The sequence below is a fragment of the Hydra vulgaris genome, chromosome 11 (assembly GCF_038396675.1).
Source record: "Hydra vulgaris chromosome 11, alternate assembly HydraT2T_AEP".
Classification (NCBI taxonomy): Eukaryota; Metazoa; Cnidaria; class Hydrozoa; order Anthoathecata; family Hydridae; genus Hydra; species Hydra vulgaris.
Genome location: NC_088930.1, coordinates 30,006,780 through 30,030,000, shown reverse-complemented (window position 1 = coordinate 30,030,000; position 23,221 = coordinate 30,006,780). Strand labels below are relative to the sequence as shown.

Below are 23,221 nucleotides of genomic sequence, written 5' to 3'. Positions count from 1 at the left end.
AACAGTGGTCTCTGTCCACCATCTCTGTCTCACAGGGAACCAGGAAAATTTGTTATGTCTTGCTGAGTCACACTGGCTAATTGAGTTCTTAAATTCTATATTGCTACAGTACATCCAGCTAATACCCTGAAAGTAGTGGCTGAATTCATAATGAAAGTCTATGCACCAATGTGGTTTACGATTAAAGCAATACCTTCATGCAAGGACACTTATGATGTCAATTCATAAAGCATGCTATTTACCAGATAATCTTAAAGGTATTGTTGATCCAGTACTTCAACGTAATGGGTTCTTTGGTCACCCTGAGAATATGCTGCTAAGTATGATAACTGATGACAGGAGGCATGTACGAGAGCTGGGACTGCAGCGAATAATGCAAGCTCAAGCAAACAAGCAGCTGAAAGACTCAAAAATGGAATTTTTGGATCATTTCGGCTAAAAAACTAATTGACTGGCAATCAGGCACAGTGACTGAGCTACCTGTTACAAAATTTTTGTCTGATAATGAGTTGGAGTCATTTGTTAGCAGTGGAGAAACATCTATTACTGAATTTCCTCATTTTCCATGCCATACGCAGGCAGTTGAAAGATGCATAAAAAATGTTATCAAAGGCAGTCATAGGGCAGGAAACTTGAGATGGTTTCATCCGGGCAAGGAATGCGGCCAGAATTGTAATGCCTGTGTTCAACACAAAACAAGAATACTGCACAGGGTGACAAACTGACTACAACATTATAGGGCAGTATTTTGAAAAACTAAACCTCATAAACAATGTTGTTTAATTAAATTTTTGCAACTTTTTATCATTTTCATGCATTCATGGCCTGTGACTTTTGGGATTTCTTTGAAAAAAATCATAAATTCATCATTTATTTAAATTTTCAAAAGGCTAGAATGACTAGAATGCAAAATCAAACATTCTTTTCAACACTTCAATTTAAATACATGACATTTAATATCAATTTTCAAAGGATTTCTGAGTTATGTCAATTGTAATGGTTTTCGAGCAATTGAGACTTATCTCTTAGTATGAATTCTTTGAAAAATCACAACTTTATTAATCTTTTGAATATTTTAATGATTTTTATATTGTTAGACTTGGATTTGAATTTTCCAATAGTATTATGCACTCTATGATAAGAAATTTGGGAAAAAATTATTTTGCAAAAAATATCGACTTTTTACAAAAAAAATCAAAATTTTCCAAAATTAAATCGCCGGTAGAGGGCAAAAGACATCCTAAAAAAAATTTTTTTTTGCCAAGACACCTACCCAAGTGACAACTTTTGGTAACTATTAGAATTCATTTAGAAAAAAAAATTAGTTAAAAACTGTGAAATTACTTCAAAGTACAAATGTTGAAAATTGTGAAACTACTTCAAAGCACACATGTTAAAAATTGTGAAATAACTTCAAAGCACACATAGCAAATTATAAGTGAAATTACTGGAAATAAGAAAATAAAGTTATATTTAATAGTATTTAACACTATAAAAACTTATAACATATTTTTATACCCAAACAAATACCAAGAAAATTAAATAAATTTTTTGTATCTGAATTTAGCTAAAAAAATTCCAGATATGATTAATACAATAAATTATTACGTTTTTCTAATACTCCAAAAAGTGTAATGGAAAAGTCATAATGGAAAATTCTTTTTTAGAATTTGAATTATAAAATGCTTGAAACTAACAAACCAATTGGTCATTATGATATTTATAATTAGTCATTATGATATAAGTTGTAGTATAGTTATAGATTTATGCGATACTATAAAATATATTTTTTTTAAAGTTTTTGAATATTCAATATATGAAGAAATTTTCCCTGATTAATGGAAAATAGCTAAAATTATGCCTATATTGAATTATGGTGAACCATCAAATGTCAAATTATTGACCAATATTTTTTCTCAATGTGTTTTCAAAAAATTTAGAAAGATCTTGATGTTAATATACTTTACAAGAATCAAGTTTCAAAAGAAATAACTCTACTAAACATGCTATAACTTATCTTGCTCAAAGTATAAATGATTCATTTGAAAAGCCAGAATTTATTTTAGACTTTTATTATTTACCATGTTTATTTTAACTATAATGTATAATATTGTATTACAAAATTTATACACTTTTAATATTAAATCAATTTTGTAATGTAAAGATAATTTAAAACCCACTGGCTTCCTTCTGTCCATGTTTTATTTTAATTATACAATAAATTATACTTTTTTGCTGTGCAAAAATATAATTTTATTTTAATTAGTATTGTGTATTACAAATTTTATATATTTTTATATTAAAATTAATTTTGCAATAAAACAAATATATAAAAAAAAAATAATAATAACAATGATATTGAAAAAAAAAATTATAAAATAAAAAATGAGTAAATGAAAATAGTTATATATATATACATATATATATATATATATATATATATATATATATATATATATATATATATATATATATATATATATATATATATACGTATATATATATATATATATACGTATATATATATATATATATATATATTTACGTATATATATATATATATATATATATATATATATATATATATATATATATATATATATATATATATATATATATACATATATATATATATACATATATATATATATATATATATACGTATATATATATATATATATATATATATATATATATATATATACACGAATACAAAGAAATACAAAAAAAAAAAAAAAAATGAATGCATGTGCATGGATACATATTTTCAAATATAAGTATCTATGCTACTTTCGGAGGTGAAACATAATTTGGAAGTGTCTCAATACAAACTTATTTTTATTATCTTCAAAAAATAAAGTAAAGTGATTATATTCGATAAAAAAGATTCAGTGATATTTATTTAAAAAACTATGGACATTATTATTTGCATGAGAAAAATTTTCAATCAAAAATATCCTAAATTAAACAAACAAGTTTAACATATTTTATTATTATACAAATAACTATATCACTTTATTGTAAAGAATTATTGAATTACTTTTGTGTAGGGAATAATTTTCATTTCTTTATATTTTGTGTTAAACTTCATCAAACCTTTATCGGTAACAATAATAATTCTGTCTTCTGTTTTTTTATGTTTGTTTACCTAAAATTAAATATTTAAATTCTAGATTTAAATTTCTGAAATAGAAAAAATAATAAAATATAAATAAAAAAAACAACAAATAAAATCAATATTCATAAAACAATAAATAACTTACAGTTAAGTAATTAATTTATTGTTTTATGAAACTATCAAGTTAATAAAAAATATAGAAAATAAAAAAACCTTTCGCATAAATGATGAGAACAACACCTTTCCACGATTCCATTCAGTAGTAATTCTTTTATAAAGCTCAAAATTTCTATTTTCAACATCCTAAGATTTTATAAAACTAAATTTAAAATTTTATGCTTGAAAATTCTAAAATTCATTAAAGAATTTTTAGCCATAGAATGAGGTGGAATTTTTAGCCATAGAATGATTTGGAAAAGATGGATTTAAAACAATAATAGTAGCGAAAATTTTAGCAAATTTTTTATCTTTGATAAGGGTGTACATTTAAATTATTTCATTTTTTATAAGCTGTTTCAATTTCAGGGTGTACATTTAAACTATTTTATCTTTGATAAGCTATTTCAATTTCAGGGTGTACATTTAAACTATTTTATCTTTGATAAGCTATTTCAAGGTGTTCATTAAAACCTTTTTTAAAAGTGTGCTTTTAAATTATTACAGAATAAAAAAGAAAGGTGTAAATAAAACTTTTTACTTTCTTTTTTGCATATTTTAACTCAATTCAATGAACTAAAAAATAATATTTTATATTGTAGTTAATTTTTAACCTTTTAATCTCGAAGTTTTTTCACATTATTTTACAACAAATTCTTCTCAAAATAATTTCATTTCATTTCAAAAATTTTTTTTTTAAATTTATTTACTTAACAACTTTGCTTCCAACAAGGCTGCAAGCAACCACTTTTAGAGTTGTAAGTTACTAAAAGAAAAAAGATGAAGATTGTAGAGCAAAATAACGATTGACAGAGGACTTAAAAGATTGCAAATTATATGAATCAGGAAAGCAAGATGGAGGAAGCATATTCCAAAGAGCTGATATTTGAGAAAAAAAAAACAAGAGGAATAAGAGTTTTTAGAGCATTTAGGAACACTCACAGAAAAAGGATGAGACTTAATTGAATGACAAGTAACACGAGAATGAATTTTAGTAGATGGCACAAGAGACGCTGGCCCTTTAGAGCAGTGCCCATTATAGTATTTGCAGGAAAGAGAAAGAGAAGCAACATTACGATGATGTGATAATGGTTGGAGGTTGGCTGCAAGAGCAGGTCCAACTATGTTTACAATGCATTTTTGCACCTAGTCTAAAAGAGAAAAGGGCATCATTAGAAGATCTGCCCCAGATATGGCAACAGTATTCCATACAAGGTCGGATTTGAGATTTATAAAGATAGAGAATAGAATCCGGAGTAAGAAAGTGTCGAGCTCGATAAAGAGATGCAACCTTAGCAGATGCTAATTTTACAACAGATTTGATATATGGTTTTCAAAAAAGATTGTAAGTTAAAGTTAATACCAGAAGATCAAGGGTAGATGACTCATCAAATATATTACCGCTCATAAATATAGGAAGACTACCATTCATAAATATAGAAAACTAAATGAATAGTATCTTGATCTTACATAATGAACTTAGTAATTACATAATAATTACATAATAATTAACTTACATAATGAGTAACTTAGTAATCAACTTTAATAAAAAAACTGAGATTTGTACCACCTGCCCCACCCCCCTACAATTAGACAAAGAGAGTTCTCAAGAGCAAGTTTATTATCTAGCATTAAATTTCTTTTTTGTTTTATTTCTACTTTTGTGTTTTAATGCTTTGTTCTAAAGGAAATTTTGTTTGTGTATTTCATTCAGAAACCTTTTTGTTCCATTAAAATACTAAAATATACTGTTAGCAGACTGGGGGATTGTGATGAGCGCTGCCCCGATGTAGAGTATAAATGCCAGGCAAAAAAAAAAGATGCAATGCAGAAGACTTATGTTTCAGCCAAACAAATATATATATACTATCTAAGTACAATAAACTATTATACAGGTCTTAAAAGTGCCTTTATAACATTATTAGTAAAGTTCTTTTTAAATATTGTTAACTTAAATTTCAAACTTTTTGAAATATAAGGAAAACAATCTTTACTAATATTTTCAATAAGCTGATTAATCTTTTTGAAAGACTTCTTTTTTTACCTCATGACTTTTTAAGTCATGACTTTTGAAGTCACAATATTTATATACAGTTATGTAGTCACAGCATTGATATACAGATCCACAAATTTTTTTAAAATTGTTGACCAGCGAAATTAATTTATATGCAAAATTTAGATGTAAAAACTTACCTCTTTTAAATAATCGCCGCTCCATTTCCTAATTAGACCAAAATCTGGTTTACGTTTTGCAAGAGCTTCAATTGCAGAACTTTTTATACGAACCTCACCCCATTGTTCTCGTGGAACAGATCTAAGCATCATACCACCTCTCCACCTGTATAAAAACACATTAGTATCAAATAAATTTAAGAATATAAATGAAAGTAGAAAAAAAATTCTCTTTAACTGTTTTAAAATTTTGCAATAAAGTTTTTAAATCCTATAACAAATAAAAATTTATTTGCAGATTTCAATTTTTATTAGCTCTCTCGCAGATTTTAGAAAGTTCATTACTTTTTTATTCAATTAATTACACTGGTCAACAGAGAAATTGTAAAAAAAAAAAAAAAAAGCTGTAAGATAATAATTCAAGGGTGCTGAACACAAATCTGACATTAAAAAATCTTGTTTAGCTCAAGTTTCAAAGTTATCGCTTAAGGTTTGTCAATTGATTTCATGGCTTTTCATTGAATGTGTTGACTTCTTTAATCATGTTCTTTGTTTCCTATGTTTTCACGCAATTTAACTGTTATACCTGTTTGCTTCAGATTCTTTTTTAAATATAGTGACATTATTTCATTAATTTTAATCAAACATGCCAAGAAAGTGTGTCAATTATCTGGATTCATTCTGTTATGCCAGTGGCAAAGTGACATTAGTTTCACAGAAATACACTACCACACCAGATCAGTGATCAAGAAAGCTTACCATTTGTACTTTAGCTGTAAGTTGAGAGATCAAGAGCAACCCTGGGGTCCTCACATTTGTTGTACTTCTTGTAGTGCAGGACTTTCTAACTGGGTAAATGGCAAAAACAACGAGCCATACCATTTGCGGTACCCATAATTTGGAGATAACCAACTGATCATGTTACCAACTATTACTTTTGCAAAGAAGAGGACACAATCAAAAATATTTTAAGTGCCTTGAGACTAGTGCCCCATGGAGAAGGTCTTCCTGTTACAGACCCACCAACCAACATACTAACTGAGTTCAGTGATGATGATGCCAATGACAACTTAGAAGCTTCAGAGCCATCAACTTTGGAAGATGTAACATTTCTATCTACTGTAGCTGATGATGATCCTTATCAAATCTCTCAAAATGAACTTAAGATCAGATTTAGGACTGTCTAAGAGGTTGAAATATTAGGATCCAGATTACAACAGTGGAATCTACTTAAAGATGATGCTAGAATAAGTGTATTTCACAGCAGACACAGTCAGTTTGAATCATACTTTTCAATGGCAGAACAAGTTATCTATTATTATAATGTGGCTAATTTAATGGATGAGCTAAAGATTCAGTATGCTAATGAAGAATGGAGACTGATTATAGACTTGTCAAAGATTAGTCTCAAGGCTGTACTCCTACACAAAGGAAACACTCTACCATCAGTTCCCATTGCTCATGCAGCTGGATTGAAGGAAACATATGACAATATGAAGCTAGTCAAAAATATTAAAATATAAAAAATATTTTTAAAAATGAGAAGGTGGAGATTAAACATTTGGTATTTTGATTGCAGTAAAACCATTTTATTTTCATTATCAAACCATTTAACATTATTCTTATAAAAAAAATAAAGATTCTACATGTTTACAGGTATTCCAGAGCAATTTAAGATGTGCTTTTAATCAAATTTAAAATTTGAATTAAAAATGAGATGATCTTATTAATCTAAACAGTGAAATTATTAAAGATCTTTTAAAAGATTTAATAAAGATCAATTGTTGGAGTTTACATGCCTATGTGGTTTAAAACTAAAGTCAAATACAGAACACATACTTTACCAGCTTAGCTTTTAAAAACATCAATTAAATGAATTTGTAGAATCTACCAACAGTTCGATGCTCAGTGTGGTATGCTTTTCTGAGTCTACCATACATACTCTGCTCAGAGCATGTAAAGGAATGAAAACACAGTGTAGAGTTAATTGTGAAAGTCAGAGGCCCTAATAATGAAAAACTTCAAACTGGTAATAAAAATACAAGAGCCCGAATTACTCCAAAAATCAACTCTAATACAATAACACTTAAACAGCTTATTGACTGGGCTATTCCCTTTGAGTCCTTACATGTGATCTGACAACAGATGAAGTAAAACAAATCATATTTCAGCCTATAAATGTTGTTGGCAGTCTATTGAAAGTAGATTTAAACAAGTAATTGAAGCATAGTATATTCCAATCAAAAATGAGATTTTAATGAGAATAGGATGTATTGAGACAGTTGATGTTAATTGATCTAATTAAACTAATTGATCAAAGTAAGGTTTTATCTTAATAACAAAGATAAAAGAAATATAAATTTTACTCTGTTAAAAAAAGAAAAAGATATTGTAAAAAGTTATCAAAAAATTAAAGACATAATTTTTAATAAAAAATAAATAAATAAATGATAGGTAAATAATTACAAAAATTAAACTATTAAAAATGTTATTTTATTTTACTCCACCTCTGGTGGAGTTTTTTTTTAAGAAAAATGTTATTAACCTTTGGTGGAGTTTTTTTTTAAAGAAAAATGTTATTAACTTCTGGTGGAGTTTTTTTTTAAAGAAAAATATTATTAACCTCAAGTGGAGTTTTTTTTTAAAGAAAAATGTTATTAACTTCTGGTGGAGTTTTTTTTTTAAAGAAAAATATTATTAACCTCAAGTGGAGTTTTTTTTTATAGAAAAATGTTATTAACCTCTGGTGGAGTTTTTTTTTAAAGAAAAATGTTATTAACCTCTGGTAGAGTATTTTTTTAAAGAAAAAAAATAATTTTTATATACTTTTTACAGTTTTTTTAACCTATGTAACATTATATAATAACCTATGTAACATTATGTAACTATAAAACTACTAAATTTTACACTTGTTACTAATTCTTTATATATACAATTGTTATTTAAGCTAAAATGTATAAAGAAACTAAAAAAACTAAAAAAAAACTAAAAAGAAAACAAACTTTCAATGCAATGTATTTTTTGGTTACCCTATTTACTTAATGAATACCGAATGAAAAATGCTAAAAGCAATGTTAAACTACTATTACGAGCACCACAGCAATATTAACAGCTATTTGAGAACCTAATATTACAAATATCACATTTTAATTTATGTAAACTGTAATATTATGGTCACCATACAAAAGGTCACCATACCAAAGGTCACCATATGAAAGGGGTTTAAAAAAAAAAAAAAGAAGCCATTTGATAAACTATTGTTTATAAACAAAAAAATACAACCACAAGTAAAAATTTATTACACTTATTTAATTATATATAAATACAAGTTTTTAGAGCACAGGTTTTTCAATCTAGAAGAAAAAAAATATAGTATGAAACTCCCAATTAAAAAGTCTCTAGAAATTAAAAAATACCTTTTAAAAAAAGAAAGCAATAAAGGGTCCAACTTCCCAAGAATTAAAGGATATTTTCCAACATGAGGCCATGGAAGATCTCTTCCGAAATGCACTTCATGCTTTACATTACTAAAAAAAAGGAAACTTGTTTTAAAAATTTAAAATGCGTGTGTTAGTGTATAAACATCATTGTTAATCTTAAACTTTTTAAAAACTTTAACAAACATATAAAAGATAAAAGATACAAACATATATATATAAAAGATAAAAGATACAAACATATATATAAAAGATAAAAGATACAAACATATATATAAAAGATAAAAGATACAAACATATATATAAAAGATAAAAGATACAAACATATATAGCCCTTTTAAAAATGTAGACAAACATTTTTAAAGATTTTTTTCCTAAAAACTTATACACACTTACTAAAACCTTTTTGTTTTAAATACATATGGTTTGATAATCATGTACCAACCTAATGGTTTGTGAACCATGGATTAAACGTAATGCACTGTCTGTGAATAATCCAGAAATACTTTAAAGAACATATCTTATGCAAACATATAAAGCCCTTTTAAAAATGTAGACAAATATTTTTTTCCTAAAAACTCACACACATTTACAAACTAAAACCTTTTTGTTTTAAATACAATCATGTATCAACCTAATGGTTTGTGAACCATGTATTAAATATAATGCACTGTCTGTAAAAAATCCAGAAATAAATTTGTAGAGAAAAAATTTAGTAAGCTGTTAAAGTAATCCAAAAAATGGATGAAAATTATTACACATTTTAAGGTTTTATTAAAATTTTTTAGCTCTTCAAAAGTGTTTTAATTTCATGTTTTGAATAAAACTTATTAAAAATCTTATGTTTTGAACAAAAATTTTCCATTTGAAAAACAGTTCAAGTAATTATACAATATCTACCCAGTTATGACTACTAAAATGCATGTCATTTTCTTGTTCCAAATTTCATAAAACACTTTTTACTCAGATTAGTCAGTGAGCAAACAACAGAAATTTAATTTCTTAATTTGATTCAAAATTTAAAAATCACTTTTGTATATTAATACAAAAGATACTCCATCCTAATTATAAATTAAAACTGTTGCAGTACAATTGTTAGTTGTGGTTAATTACAACTGTAAACATTAGTAGTTATAGCATCTTAATAAGATACTTGGAAATTCATGGTATCTTAATAATTTTATTATATGTATATAATAATATATGTACATAATGTAACATAAAAAAATATTATTTTAATTATTGAATTTAATCAAATCTTTTACAAAAACCAATTGAGCATGAGCATTATTAAAAAAATCTCTGTATCACTATGTTTTTTCTTGTGTCTAATATTTTTTAAGGTGTCAAAAAATATATAACTTGCTAAGCTAAAATACTTTTTTCTGTAAAAACCTCAAAGATTCTTTCTCTGATGATATTTAACAACTTTACACCATTTAAAACTCATATATAAATATGAGAGGAGTCTTTTTAGGATTCTTGTGAACAAAAAGTCTCATTTTTTACAAACAGTAGTTTTGTTAGTTATGCATCAATGGTAACAATTTACATATATTATTCCTAATGGCTTGCTGGTCGCGTATGTTAAAGGTTTGATAATCATTTTGATAATTCACTTTAAAAAAAGTTATATATATTGTTAAAAGATAGTTTACAAATACGAAGCAATAAAAACAAACGCGAATTTTGTCTTTAGTTCAACAACATATTCAGCAATTTTGTGTCTTCGCCAGTTTCTCATGATCAACAAGGCAGCACATAATCTTTTTACATATAAACGTGCTTTATATCCTCTCCAAGACTAAAATTTTAAAAATACTCTAATATTAATACAACTAGAAAAATAAATAAAATGAATAAATAAATTTAATGTAAAAATGACCTTCTGAATAACAAGAGCAACTTTAGGCAACTGTTTAAACCTTTCCTCTTCTAAGGCAAATAAGGTTTGTGGACTTCTGATAAATATTTTCGTCTTTCCATACTTTACATCATTCTCAAAACAAAACTTTTCAATAATTTTAATACAACCCTCCTTTGAAGCTTTGTCCCAACTAGGCCATGTCTCTTCACATATAACTTTATATCTTTAAAAAAAAATGATTTCGATAAATTGTTCACATATTCTTTTCAAAATACTTTGTTGTTTTTATTATATTTTTTTAAATTTTGAGCAGTTTAGTTATACTTTTAATAATAAAAATTATATTTGTACATAACTAATAAACAAATAAAATAGTATAAATATAACAATAAAGAAATTATGTGGGAACAACACAAATTTTTGTTGAGAAATTTTCTGATAACAGAAAAGCAATAATTAAGCAGCTAAAAAGTGTGAAAAATGAAAATAAACTACAAAAAGGAAAACCTTTGAAAAAATCTATCAAAATGTTGTCGATTTGCAAATCCAGCACGACGCACTCGAACATTTTCCAATAAACCAAGGTAACGGACCTATTAAAAATTAAAATTTTTTCTTAGTTAACAACTTTTTTACTTGGTTTTTTGATGAGATTTTCTTTTATTACAACTTTGTACATTATATTTCATAAGAAATTTTTTATAAATGTATGCTGCAGTTTTCATCAGTTTATTTCATCATTTACAAATTTTTCAATGAATATTCACTTAAAAGTAAAAAATTTGCTGCTAAGTACACTTTCTAGTAAAAATTTTCAAGATCAGCAGAAAAAAAATATTTAAAAAAATGTCAGCAAAATTTGGAAAAATATAGAATTTTATAAAACAAAAAAATCTAATAATAACAAAATAGCTTAAATCATAAATTTAGTATAAGTTATATTAAATGATTAAAACTTTCAAAAAAATATTTTTTATCTTGTAGATTTATTTTATTCATTCATCTTTTACATAAATTGATTTGTGTACATGATAGTTGAACTTTTTAAATCATTATAAATAAGAAATAAAATCTAATATTAAAAAAAAGTAAAAATAAAAATTTATGTATTTAACAATGTATTGTGTATATAACAATGTATTGTGTATATAACAATGTATTGTGTATATAACAATGTATTGTGTATATAACAATGTTTTATGTATTAATGATAACAAATACCTGGTGAGATATAAGTTCATCATCAAACTTTAATGGTGACTTAATGGAATTGGGCTTTATGCAACGCACATAATAAGGTTCCTAAAAATAAATATTTTATGCGATACAAATAATGTTCCTAATAATAGTATTTTCATTACACAGAAAAATTTACCTTTTTCAGAAGATTTTCAACCAAAGCTATCATTGAATTTTTAAATATGGTTCCTGTAGTTTGCGGGCGTTTAGTAACCTAAAAAGATTTTTATTTTAAATTTTAAAAAACAAATATTTTTGACTGAATCAAATTTCAGCCAGAGTTTAAGAAAGTAAAAATTCAGGTATGAGTATTATATATATATGAAAACCAGATTTACACAATACACAATAAACACAGGAATAAAGCAATCAAAGCACTGATAAAAATGAAGATGAAAAACTTAGAAAAGTACTAATCAACAATAGCAAACTTTTAAGTTGTTTATTCCAATCAATCAAAAAACTGAAAACACCAGAGCTACACATATGAAGATCTGAAAAAATCAGAAATCTGAAATATGTGAAAAAATCAGAAATCTGAAATATGTGAAAAAATCTGAAATATTTGAAAAAATCAGAAATGGGAATATAAGTTTCTTATTTTTGGAGTTCCCAAATCTGAACTGCAGACATGGTCAGATATTGCATCTAAAGTTAGCAGCAATAAACACAGGTTCAAAAACAATGCATTATTGGCATTTACAAAGCAGACAACAACTTAAACAGCGTTAGTATTATAATTTTAACATAATCTCTGAGGAGGAGGGTGTTCTAAAAAAATAAAAATTTTGAAAATTTCAACTTTCATTTCTTCTCATAAGATGAACCATATAATATTACAATTGGTTTTTTTTTAAATTAGGCCAGCTTGGCAAATAGAAAACATAATATAGACAGGCAACAGAAACACACCAATCATCAACTTAAAACAATTTTGCCTGTAACATAGCTAAATGCAACTATTTTTTTGTTAAATGGTCTAAGCAACTACGGAATAAACTTGACGAAAACATTGTTAACACATTCATCATTTACAAAATGTACTTATATGCATTCCTCATTTTAAAATATAAAACTTTTATAATCTGATAATACAGACAAATTTTTTATATAATATGACAGAACTTTTATATAAACTGATAAGACAACTTTTTATATAAACTGATAATATAGACTGAATTTTATATATGTTAAAATAAACAAAACTTTTATATAACGTCTTTTCACAAAAAATCCGGACTGATTTCAAATGTACACAAATTGTTCTAAACTTCGAATTTTCGATTCGAAATTTTTAAATTTAATCAGTCAACAACAACAGTTTCATTTTGTGGCAAAATTGAGTTTAAATAATTAATTCAAATAAACATGGAGCATCTAAAAGAGAACGATGTTAGAAATGTGATTGGAAATTTTTATAAACAAAACATAAACAGTGGAAAGAAATTTACAGTGGATCATTTTAAGAAAATGGGAATCGCTAAATCTACAATTTATGACATAATTAAAAGGTCTGAAAATAATTTGCCAATGAATAGAAAAATCGGTTGCGGCAGAAAACCTTTTAAAATTACACCAGAAAAGAGAGAGTCCATGATTGCAAGAGCAGAAGAGAGAATCGGGATTTCGCAAAGAAAATTGGCACTAAAATATAAGATAAGCGTTTCATACGTAAATAGATTATTAAGTATGCATGGACTAAAGTATACCAAAAGAAAAAATGCACCAAAAACAACAGAAAAGCAAGAAATTAAACAAAAGAAAAACTGATTAAAACTTTCAAAAACTTTTTTCAAGCCATCAAATGAGTTTGAAATCATCATGGACGATGAATCTTATTTCTGTGTAAATGGTGCAAATTGTTCACAAAACTCTGGCTACTATACAAAGGATAGTTCTCAAACAGATCCTAACATTAAATTCAACTTCAAAAAAAAGTTTGACGAGAAAGTTCTCGTTTGGATTGCAATCAGTCGTTTTGGTCATTCATCGCCTTATTTTGCTGTAAAAAACTGTGCACTGGATGCAAAAACTTATTCTAAAGAATGTATTACAAAAAGACTTCTTCCATTTATAAATTCCAAGCATCAAAACATGAAAATTTTATTTTGGCCTGACAGAGCGAGATGTCATTATGCAAAACACACATTAGAAACTTACAACACTTTAGGTATTAACTTTGTCGACGCTAAAGATAACCCCCCAAATGTACCGCAGTTAAGGCCAATTGAAAATTTTTGGGCACATTTAAAAGCAAAAGTTTATGGAAATGGATTTACTGCAAAAAATCTTGACCACCTTAAGAATAGAATTCGATTAAAGTTGAAAGAGTTTGATCCAGACTACTTTTTCAACCTAATGGATTCAGTCAAAGCTAAAGTTCGAAAAGCCGCTGATTTAGGACCACTTTCGGTTATAAAATAGTTAACAATGTCCAGTCACTCATTTTAGTAAAAATTTTTGTCAAAAATCGATTAATTTTGTATTCAATTAAGAACAATTTTTCATTCCGGATTTTTTGTGAACAGACGTTAATATGATAATATAGGCAAAAAGTAAAATTTTTATGCGTCAACAATGTGTTTTGTTTGACATAGCATTGACTAAAATTTTACCTGCGTAATATCTTGTTTACCTTCAGGCCACATATCTTTGAGGATACTGTGTTCACTAAAGTTTAAAAAACAAACAAATTTACTAAATTAATATCATTTTGCTAACTCAAATTGTAAAATGCCAAATAAACTAAGAATCAAATATATACTTAACATAATGCCAATTATATACATACATATATATATATATATATATATATATATATATATATATATATATATATATATATATATATATATATATATATATATATATATATATATATATATATATATATATAAAATATATATATACACATATTTCTTGAGTGTCATAGTAGCATAAAATAAGTATTTTTAAAACAATATTTTAAATCTTAATTTCTTGATATGTTTCATAATATAATTAGAATAAATATTAAAAAATGAAGACTTTAGCGCCCATTCTAGCTAATATTTTCATTGGACTTCATGAGCAAACATGGATTAATAACTGTACTTCTTCTAAAAAATTTTTTATAAATGGTATGTAGACGACATAATTGCTATCTTTAATTCTTAATAAACAACATTCTTAATAAAAATTTATGGCACAAAAAAAAACAACAAGAAAACCAGATTTTCTTTTTAGATATACTTATTAAAAATTCTAATTTTTTTTTCGACATCAGTTTACCATTAAAAAAAATCAGACAGGCCTATTACAAAAATTTTTTAGTTTTATTCCCTCTTAATACAAATTTGGTTTTATATGTTGTTTGATTGATCGAACGTATAAAATTAGTAATACTTGGCTGGGATTTGATAAAGACAAAATATCTTTGTTTTGTTTTAAAAAATAGTCAGTTTCCACAAAAAATTATTGACTTTAATTAAATTGTATATTGAAAATACAATTAATTAGAGTCAATAAACTTTCTTATCAATATACAATTTAATTTCAATAATTAAAAATTATTGAAATTAAATTGTATATTGATAAGAAAGTGAAACCATCTATTTCTAACTTGATTAAAAATTCAAATATAGGATATTTCAAGCTTATATTTATTGGAACTTATTCTAATTATACTAAAGTGAAAATAAAAAATATTGCAAAGATGATCAAATAAAATAATTATTAAAATACAAAATAATTTTTGTTTAAAAGATCTTCCTAAGCTACTTAAATCTCATGTGAAATTTTTTTTTGCTGTAATGCCAGTTATACTGGAGAATTCTCCAGACATTTAACAATTAGAATTAATTAGCACCTTGGGACTGAAAAAATCCCTCACTTAATAAACAAAGTTTTAACTATACCATTAACTTATCTATTTAATTAAAATGACAGCTGATTTTTTTTTAATTATATTTATTAGCTATTTTGTAATCATTTTGTAACCATTTTTATTGGTTTATCATGTATTTTTTTTTTTTGTATATTTTTGTCCGTTAATATTTCTCTCTAAAGTCTTTTAATTTTTATTCCAAAGTTTTATTGTAAAATTAATTTTTTGAAAATCTAATAATTGTATTGGAAAACATTTTTAAAAATACACACACACATATATGTTTTAAATAAAATGAAAAAACGTCCTTAATTAAACACACACACATACACATTTATATATGTTTTAGATAAAATTAAAAAACATCCTTAACTTAGAGATCAAAAAAGCTAGAACTTTTACCAAGTGTTTAAACCCATATACCCAATTACCTCATAAACAAATTTTTTTTACTTGAAGTTATAATGTTATTAATTATAACTTCAAGTTAAAATTATAAATGGTTGGTAATTGTAGCTCTTTTTTTATTATTTCCTTGAGAAATACTCTATTGTTTAAATGTCTTTGCAATTGTTAAAATAATTCCAGAACTAAGCAAAGTCCTCACTTAAAATAAGCATTCAAAAACTTTTTCACAGGTCTGAATTAAAGATTTAAATTTAAGATTCATAATTTACTGCAATCATATTAAAATACATAACATATAAAGTCTTGATTAACATTTTAAATTATTTTGAAAACTGAAAGTTTTTTTGTACCTAAAAATTGACGGAAAAAATATCAATTTCTGTTGATGCGCAAGTCAAGTTAGTGTATTCTACAAAAAGAGTGCTTAATATTCTTAAAGAACAGGGCAATAATAAATTATTATATAAAATAAAAATATATATATACACACACATATATATATATACACACACACATATATATATATATATATATATATATATATATATATATATATATATATATATATATATATATATATATATTAGGGCCCAGTGAATCAGCATTTTTAGTTTTGAATCGAATTTTGTATTGAAGTGGGTCTTCATTTATGAATCGAATTGAATCACAAATTGAATCAGAAATATAAAGAAATCCAAATTTATTCTTTTTTCAAAAAAATTTTTTTTTAGTGGTTTGTTTAAAATTTTTTAGTGGTTGTTTGGAAGCAGTATTACAATTATTTTACTCCGGGTGAAATAAATAAAAATATTTTGATAGCATCTAAACATTAAGGATATCTGAAAAAACAACAACACTCACAAAATAAATAGTGTTTCGAAAAACTCAAATCATTTTTTTTGAATCGAATATTGAATCGAAGCGACACTTCATTCGCAAATCGAATCAATTCGCAGGGCCCTAATATACATAACACACTAACATAATTCATATATATATATATATATATATATATATATATATATATATATATATATATATATATATATATATATATATATATATATATATATATATATATATACCTATGTTATCACTTACTGGACAAGTTTAAAAAAAAAAGTATACTTTCAGGTAAATATATAGATTATCAGGGACATTTTTGTGTACCCGTACATTTTTTTCCCCAATAAGCATACTTTTTTTTGTAAAAAATGATCCTCATAAGCAAGTTTTACAAAGAGTGAAAAGTACATACATGGACTAAGGATTTGAGCAGGATCAGGATTAAGGTCAGGGTTAGGGTTAAATATGGTTATATTACTGTAATTAATTGTTTTTGTAAATAGATAATTTTATAAAAAAATATGAAATATAATATACAATAATCAAATAGAAGTAACAAAAATAGTTATAAAAAATATATATTTTTAAAACAAAATACTAAACTTAAATATGTATAAATAAAAAAAGACATGAAATAAAAATATAAAAAAATAAGATATGAAAAAAAGAGTGAAAAGAAAATTGTTTATAAGGAATAAAAGTATAGGAATAAAATTAAATGTCCCCATAAACGCCAACTAGGAAAGTATATATATACATACATTTTTTTTTTTTTGTTAATTCACCTCCTCAAGGCCGAGAGGGCCACTACAGACAAGGAGGCTACTTATTTGTGGTATAACCCTCTCTCAACTCTATAACTCTGAAACACAAACCTTGACGACGAAGGCCGCTGCATAGAGAAACGAGTTTGACATACATATATATATATATATATATAATATATATATATATATATAAATTATGTTATATATATATAAATACGTGTATTCTACAAATAGAGTGCTCAACGTTTTTAAAGAACTGAGCAATAATAAATTAGTAAAAACACTTATCTAATTTTCTTCAACAAGTTGTTTCGCCATCAGTAAGCTCATCAGGATGATGATGAGCCTACTGATGGCAAGACAACTTGTTGAAAAAAATTAGATGTGTTTTTACTAATTTATTTATTTATATATATATATATATATATATATATATATATATATATATATATATATATATATATATATATATATATATATATATATATATATATATATATACCTATAGTACCACTTACAAGACAAGTTTAAAAAACGCTGACATTGTATTCTGTCAAAATACATATGGGAATTAAAAGATAAAAATATTGATGATTTTATACTGAATTGGTCCATCCTTAAAACAGCAACTGCATATGATATTGTATACTATGCCTACAAGAAAAATTTGAAATAATTACACATGCAAACCAAGAATGTTTATTTCTAAATTTGGGAATTCGGGATTGATTTCTAAATGCAGGCACGAAAATAAGTTTCTCCTAAAAAACTATAAAAATAAGTGAGCTCAAATAATAACTACATTAAATTCCCCCTTTAAAGATATTTATATAAAAAAACCCAGAAGCAATCAATTCTAAAGAATTCTTGTTATAATAGTGTCAGCATATTCCACAAAATGTGTCAAAATCTATAGTAGTTAAGACATTTATGACTTCCTGTAATTTGATTTTTGGGATAATTTGAAGTTTTATTAAATTGATCATTCATTTCTAATGAGTCTTTTTTGATGAAGCACAGTGTTAAATGAAAATTTTTTGTTAAGTGATTTTCTACTAATTTATATATATATATATATATATATATATATATATATATATATATATATATATATATATATATATATATATATATATATATATATATATATATATATATATATATATATATATATATATATATACACTGCACAACAAAAAGAATGCCTAATGTTCTTAAAGAAGAAAGTAGTAATAAAGTACAAAACACTTACCTAAATTTTTAAAACAGATTTCATCTATTTAACTATTGAAAAAATCAAAGCTAGAAAAGATTTTATTCTTTTTTTTTAAACTTGTAAACAGTGTTTCAGCAAACTAAAAATGTGCCAAAGCAGTATCTCTGGCCTCAGGAATCATTTGAAGGAAGAATAAAAATAATAAAGATAGAATTTTTGTCTTTATAGTTATAATTACCAAATAATTGCTTCAAAAAAATTTTGGGAAATGTACTTCATAATTTCAGATTATTATTTATCTTTTGAAATTTTATTTTTATTGAAATATTTATTTTTATCGAAATTTTTTGTTATAATTGTAAAAAATCAGCAACAATCAATAACATTTCAAACATCACTAAAATTGATAGACTCTGTTAAAAATAGGAAAGACGAAAGTAAATAATTAGTTAGATGTAAGTTTGGATAGAAACAAAACATTGTAATTAATCTATTATATTTTTATTTATTAATCTAACCTAATCTAATATATATATATATATTTTCATAACCCTTTATGATTTAAATAAAAAAGAAGACAATATTTAAAATATTACCCGAAGAATAAACTTTATTTGTAAACACATGTGTTTGCTCTTACTTGGAAGTTTTGTTTGATACATTATGAAACAATAATTAACATTTGGTTTTTTATTAAACAAAAATAATTTTTTTGTTTTGTTTTTTACTGTATTTTTAAGAAAGTAGAAAGACTTCATTTTCTACTGCATTTTATAAAACAAAATTAAACTTGTTTTATTTCATATTGGTTTTTTATAAAATAACAAAAAAAAAATTGCAATTTTTTAAGTTTAATCTTTTGTAAATTAAAATTTTTTGTTTACTTTTGTAAAAAGTTTTTTAAACCATACTTAATTTAAATAAATATCAAGTTTTTAACTAAGTTTATATCAACTTATTTATTTATAGATTATTATACTATTTATTAATTTTAAATCAATTAATTTATTTATAGATTAATAGTAATCACTATATATTATTGCTGTACTTAATACTGCTGTTACCCATTTGTGCATGTTTGACACAGAGTTTTTAGCATGCTTGGCCTTTTTATATTTCTCTTTATATTTTTGATCACATGATAAGGTATTCTTAAATCTTTATAATCTGTTAATATCTTCTTAATTAGAAATAAGATCGAAAACTTTTTTAATTTGATGACTTCTGTAGTAAAGGATAAACTTTATGTTATTTTTAAATTAGTATATTAACTTTTAAAGTCAGGTAATTTATTTAATTCATACATTTTAATAATAACACAATTCAAGTCCTTTGTCAATTGTATTTAAAGTATATTAATCTGTAATTTTTATTTTTAAAAATTAGAAGACGATGATGACTCAAGAAGATGATGCTCTTTTCAAAGGTCATAAGGTCAAATTCTTGATAAAGTTTGTGTTTATCTCCAAAACCCTTGCATCTCACATGTTCAACTCTATGTTGAATGTACAAGAACAAGATCGTTTAATACCTTTTATGCCTTTATGAAGAGATGGTCAAAAGAAATTTCAACTAGAAAAGCAGATAACTTAGCATCTAAATGAGCCACTTCTTGGACGCCAGAAATAATTAATCGTTGTTTTGAATGTGTCGCCAAGTAATATTAACAGACTAGCATAACTTCTGGGTCGCATATTTGGAATTGTAATGAAACAGGTTTTTTTTATTGATTGGCTAAAAGAAGTATTTATAGCCGAAACTGAGCAAATTGGTGGTATTCATATTTTAGTATTAGATGGGCATACAAATCACATAACTTTGGAAGCGGTATTGGTGTGTAAAAAATACAATATAATCTTGATTTGTCAGAGCATTCTTCACATATTCTACAACCATTGGATAAAGGTGTCTATTGTCATGTCAAACAAGCATGGAAAAAAACCCTTACAAAGTATTACAAAGACTCAAAATGTAAGAATTTAAATAAAGATAAACAAAATTTTCCACCATTTACACTCAAACTGCTATACGAGAGTGGTAAATGTTTTACACGCTTCCATGCAATCACTGGTTTCCAGTACACTGGCTTATTTCCACTTAATAAAAATAACATAAATCATAAGGCATTAGCAATCACACAAGTATTTAATCTACCTACATTAACTTTAGCAGCCCCCGCAGCACCTACACCATCTTGCTAAAACACAGCTTCATCATTTTCAACAGCCACTGCAGCACCTACTCTAACTACACACCGATTACCATCTTTCTCAACTACACCAGCTTCAAGTTTTGATAGATATCAAGCATGTGTTGAGTGTTGCAAAAATAGTATCGAGATAGAGTTGAAGAATGTCAAAACTTGGCGGAAAATGTATTACTGAAGAAAATGTGATCAAGTTCCTCAAACAAAAAAACAAAGAAAAAGCAACAAAGGAAGGTGTGAAAGTTGCCAAATTTAACCCAAAGCATAGACTCTCTATGCCAAGTACTCAAATGTCTGAACAACCTCAGCAAAACAATAATGAAGAACAAGTACCAGCAGCCAAATGATTACACACAGTTACATACAGAAATGTTGCAATGCAAGAATTAGATGTATCGGGAGCGGTTGTGCAAAGAAACATGTTTACCAAAGAAATGTGTAGTTGGAACTAAATTTTTTTGTTGCAAAAAATGTAAAAACTTAAATATAGTTTCTTAAATATAAGTTGTGTTAAAAAAATAATTAAAAAAAGTTAAAATTTAAAAATTTCAATGTTTTCTCAAGTGTGCGGTTTTATCAGAATGTCGCCTAAAACTGCACAATTTTTTTTTTTTACATTTAATATTGTCGATAATCTTATTATTATTTTTTTATTTATAGTACCTTATGCAGTTTTTTATTACCTATCTAATAAACAAAAAAGAAAAAATAAATTAAAAATAAAAAAGTTATTTAATTTTTATTGATAAGTGACCCGGTTTTACTCTATAGTTTTTTAATATATATAACTTTTTAAATATTTCTAATTTTAAGTAAGTTTTGTTGAAAATATATATACTTCATTAAATATTTGTTCTTTTTTGTTAAAACTTGTATTTTGTTAATTAAAAAAAAGGTTGGGGAAAGGCGCCTATGATGGCATAGCGCCAATGATGGCATACCGGTCATATTTCCATTAAAATTGGTTTTGGTAAAAAAATGATTAAACCTACATGACTATACTGACTTTACATTAGTTTTAGTGAAAAAACGCCCCTTGTGCACAAGTATTGTTTTTATAATCAACAAAAATCGATTTTGGGATGTGGTGTTGTAGTTTTATTTCCTTCATATATTTAAGATTGTGATTTTACTATTAACTGTGCAGAAATGAAATTTTCATGCATTTTATATTCAAGTTTTGTGCATTTAGTGGAATAGTTACTTTAATTTTATCTTTTGAACAAAGCAGGCACAGCTTGTTTTAATGAAAATGATGAATTTTACCCATGATGGCATACTGATGAGTTGGGGGTGTTAAAATATTGACGAGTTAGGAAAACCTTTTTTCTTTTATAAGAAAAACTTATTTTTAAGTAAAGTTAAAAGAAAGCGATGCTCCAAAATTTTTTTTGGAGCATCGCTTTCAAAAAACGCAATATATCCTATCCAATTTTCAAAAAACGCAATATATCCTATGCGCATGCCCAAAATTTGCTGGTGTGTAGCATGAAATGGTAAATTAGGATGGTTTCGAGTAATTTCTGGCTTTTCTGAGGGAAGACTCTAAGGTTAATCATTAAGTTACCCTCGATCCTAACTAGCCCCATCCTTCTCTATGCCATTATAGGAGCAGTGGTTGCCTATGATGGCATACTTGTGCTTTTTTTTACAATAAGAATAACTTATAAAAAAAATAAAACTGATGAAAACTCCTAGGGTAATTATTGTTCTAGATGTAACAAGGAATGTATCCATATCAAAACTTTTATTATTGGTCTTCAGGATACTGCATAATGAAGCTTCAAAGTTAAGTATGCCATCATAGGCGCCTTTCCCCTATACTTACTTTTATAAAGGTAAGTATGCAAAGTGTTGTAACATAAGTTTTAGTAACTCTCATTAAATTTTCAATTTAATGAGAGTTACTAAAACTTCAATATAC

The 23,221-nt window shown here is 25.5% G+C and overlaps 1 protein-coding gene across 1 annotated transcript in view; it reads right to left on the bottom strand.

Moving 5' to 3' along the window:
* LOC100207479 (unconventional myosin-Id) overlaps positions 1–23,221 on the bottom strand; it is a 99,376-nt gene that overhangs the window by 5,595 nt on the left and 70,560 nt on the right. Inside the window, exons 13-22 of the mRNA XM_065810713.1 lie at positions 14,605–14,659; positions 12,126–12,203; positions 11,972–12,052; positions 11,258–11,343; positions 10,769–10,973; positions 10,566–10,687; positions 8,863–8,973; positions 5,468–5,612; positions 3,332–3,421; positions 3,041–3,148 (exon numbers count right to left, since the gene is read on the bottom strand). Coding sequence (XP_065666785.1) covers positions 3,041–3,148; positions 3,332–3,421; positions 5,468–5,612; positions 8,863–8,973; positions 10,566–10,687; positions 10,769–10,973; positions 11,258–11,343; positions 11,972–12,052; positions 12,126–12,203; positions 14,605–14,659 — 1,081 coding nt within the window. The remainder of the gene's footprint in view (positions 1–3,040; positions 3,149–3,331; positions 3,422–5,467; positions 5,613–8,862; positions 8,974–10,565; positions 10,688–10,768; positions 10,974–11,257; positions 11,344–11,971; positions 12,053–12,125; positions 12,204–14,604; positions 14,660–23,221) is intronic.